Source organism: Rhagoletis pomonella, unplaced genomic scaffold (assembly GCF_013731165.1).
Source record: "Rhagoletis pomonella isolate Grant_MI unplaced genomic scaffold, Rhpom_1.0 Rhpom_scaffold_00151, whole genome shotgun sequence".
Taxonomy (NCBI): domain Eukaryota; kingdom Metazoa; phylum Arthropoda; class Insecta; order Diptera; family Tephritidae; genus Rhagoletis; species Rhagoletis pomonella.
Window position 1 is genome coordinate 28,650 of NW_023458705.1, and position 2,824 is coordinate 31,473.

The 2,824-nt window shown below is 34.6% G+C and overlaps 1 protein-coding gene across 1 annotated transcript; it reads left to right on the top strand.

Annotated features, from left to right (window-relative positions):
- The first annotated feature begins 570 nt into the window (after nucleotides 1-570).
- On the top strand, nucleotides 571-1,317 carry LOC118750149 (putative nuclease HARBI1). Its single transcript, XM_036484874.1, has 2 exons — nucleotides 571-775; nucleotides 835-1,317. Exons 1-2 carry the CDS (start codon nucleotides 595-597, stop codon nucleotides 1,191-1,193), a joined length of 540 nt encoding a protein of 179 aa, XP_036340767.1. The 5' UTR covers nucleotides 571-594; the 3' UTR covers nucleotides 1,194-1,317.
- Nucleotides 1,318-2,824: the final 1,507 nt, after the last annotated feature.

Below are 2,824 nucleotides of genomic sequence, written 5' to 3' on the forward strand. Positions count from 1 at the left end.
AAAATTGGTTGAAAAATGAAGGTTTCGGTGGATTATGAACATTAAATTCCAAATTTTGAACCACTGTGTGCTGGGGCCCTATTCTGTAACAGTGAGAAAAGGAAAAATGTACACTGATCTAAAACTCATTTACACAGGCAGTGTGCACCGTGAATTTTCATGCGATTCTGTAAACTAAAGTGTACACTGTTGTGCTGAATGAACGCTGAATAACATTTGACAAGGAGAAGAAGGAGGTAAATATACGGTTTCTACTTCCGTGACTTCAATTATAACTACTTTATGTATGTACATAGGAATACAATGATGAAAAATCGAAGGTACCTACGTGACACTCAAGACCCATTCGCAGTCAGTGAAGAGCGATTTAAAGAGCTTTATCGCTTTCCCAAACCAATTTTTTTTGAGTTATACGAAAAACTAAAGCCCCGTTTTCGAGAGTCAATGCGAAGCACATCGATTCCATCGCATTTCAGATTGCTCTCGGCGCTTCGTTTCTTCGCAACAGAAAGCTACCAAAGTTGTATTGGTCAGGACTTCCTCGCATGCTCATCCCAAAGCTCTGCAAGTCGCTGTGACGATGAGGTGACAGAAATGCCAAATGTGGTCCAAAATGAGTATGTAGTTTTCCCCAGTGCAGCTGATGAAGCCATCGTAAAGAGTCAATTCTATGAAGTGTGTGGCTTTCCGGGAATTTTGGGTGTGATGGACGGCAGCCATATTAAGATTGTGGCTCCGAAAGCTGATAATGAAAGCGCCTATTACTGTCGGAAAGGTATTTTTTTTTATCAATTTGGATAGTAATTAAATATATTTAACTTATTTAATTATTAGGAGGACACTCTATTAACTTGTTGTTAATCTGCGATTCAAAGTATACAATAAGATATGCGAACGCCAAATTTCCGGGAACATCTCATGACTCTTATATATGGCGCTGTACACAACTACAAAATTATTTAAAAGAAAAATATTTAAGAGGAGAACGAAACTTCTGGTTATTAGGCGACAGTGGATTCGTTCTCCAGCCCTGGTTAATGACACCAATTTCCGAAGCATCAAATGCTGCAGAAGAGCGCTATAACATAGCACATAAAAATACTCGATGTATTGTTGAACGTTGTATAAGAGTATTGAAAGCACGTTTTCGTTGTCTTTCTTACGAAAGGTGTTTATACTATCAGGGAAAATAATTAATGCATGCATTGTGTTGCACATTTTAATAAAAGCAAACGTTCCGATAATTGAAGCCTTAACTGATGAGAGTGAAATACGTGAAGAAGGTTCTACAACGGGTCAGACTGCAATACAAAACCAAGCCAGATCTATACGATTACAAATAGTAAACCCGTATTTTAACCATTAATTAAAAAAACAATATTTTCGTTTCAAATAAATTTTGATGCACATGTAATTCAGTGTTCCTTCTTTTCAAATAAATAATTAGTTTAGTATGTACAAAATGCTAAGTATTTAGTAAGTATATAAAGTTAAAAAAACATTGTGGTGGTTTATTATAATTGAATATGTACAAAGTTAAAAATGAATTAAATTCATTTGATTCTATTACTATTATTACACTGTGGAACAAATTCAGGTTAGCAAAAGTTAGGTCGATTCTGAGAGTGAGGGGTGAAAATAGAGGCTAAATTAGAAGACCCGTATCGCGGCGTTTGTTTATGATAGTTCGAATTTTTTTTTAATCGACCTTCGAACTTTGCAGTCAAATGCCGATTTTCAGCATATTGTTTTTATGGTTTTTTGGCTATAACTCGTCGACTAATTGATATTTGTTCAATCTGTTAAAGCCAAATTATTGCTAGAGACCTGTGCAACAATTAAAATTAAAAAAAAAAATTGATTTAGAAAATTTTTGTAGTGCTTATGAAGCAAAATGTTGAAAAAATTTTTTTTCATGCTTTTTGAACATATTTTCCACAAAACTAAGTCTTTTTGCTTTCTGTTTGATCTATAATATGCTTTTCAGTTTCTTCAGTAAATTTCATTTGAAAAGAAAACAATCATAATACAAAACTTGCGTTTTCCAGCTTAATATTAATTTACTTCTCATTTCTTATGTACCAAATTTTTCAGTGTTGGTTTTGAAGAAACATTGAAAAAGAAATTATAAAAATATGGAAAAAATATAATTTTGAAATGTTAGTTATGAAAAGTTTTAAGTAAAAAAATTAAATTAATTAAATTAATGATTTGGCCAGTTGCCGTTTAGCAGGCGGCTGTGGATCAACATCACTGCTCTTTCTCATATCTTGGTCATCGTCATCATCATCAGAAAGGTCGATAATTTCGTCCAACAGATATTCTGGAATTTCATCTTTGTTTTCCCCTTCTTCCTCTTTTTCCTCGTCTTCCTCTTCTTCAAAGGTGTTTTTATACCACCAACAAATTTCAGCGAGTATTGCATCTGGAGATTTCTTTCCTTTTGAATAGTGCACTCTGACAAAGATATTAGAGAAATCTAGGAATTCAAAATATGCACACTCTATAGTTACCTTATTTCAAATGGAAGCGCAGTTTGGTGATAACGTTCGCCTTGTTCATCAGATTCAGTTGGCAACTGTTGAGCGAGTTGATCAAGATGCTGATGCAAGAGATGAATTTTGTACGACATATTAACCCCAATTTCATCGAAAGCTGCCAACATGTTTGCAACAGATTGCCTGTAGTTGTCTTTGCGTTCTTTACCCAAAAGTCCTTTAATGACTGCTTTCAATGCGAGCCATCGGCATTTGACTGCAAAGTTCGAAGGTCGATTAAAAAAAAATTCGAACTAACATAAAGAAACGCCGCGATACGGGTCTTC

Coding starts and splice junctions, on each gene's coding strand:
- LOC118750149 (XM_036484874.1), top strand. CDS start 595: ATGCCAAATGTGGTCCAAAATGAGTATGTAGTTTTCCCCAGTGCAGCT. Junction 776..834: donor CGCCTATTACTGTCGGAAAG/GTATTTTTTTTT, acceptor TTTAATTATTAG/GAGGACACTCTATTAACTTG.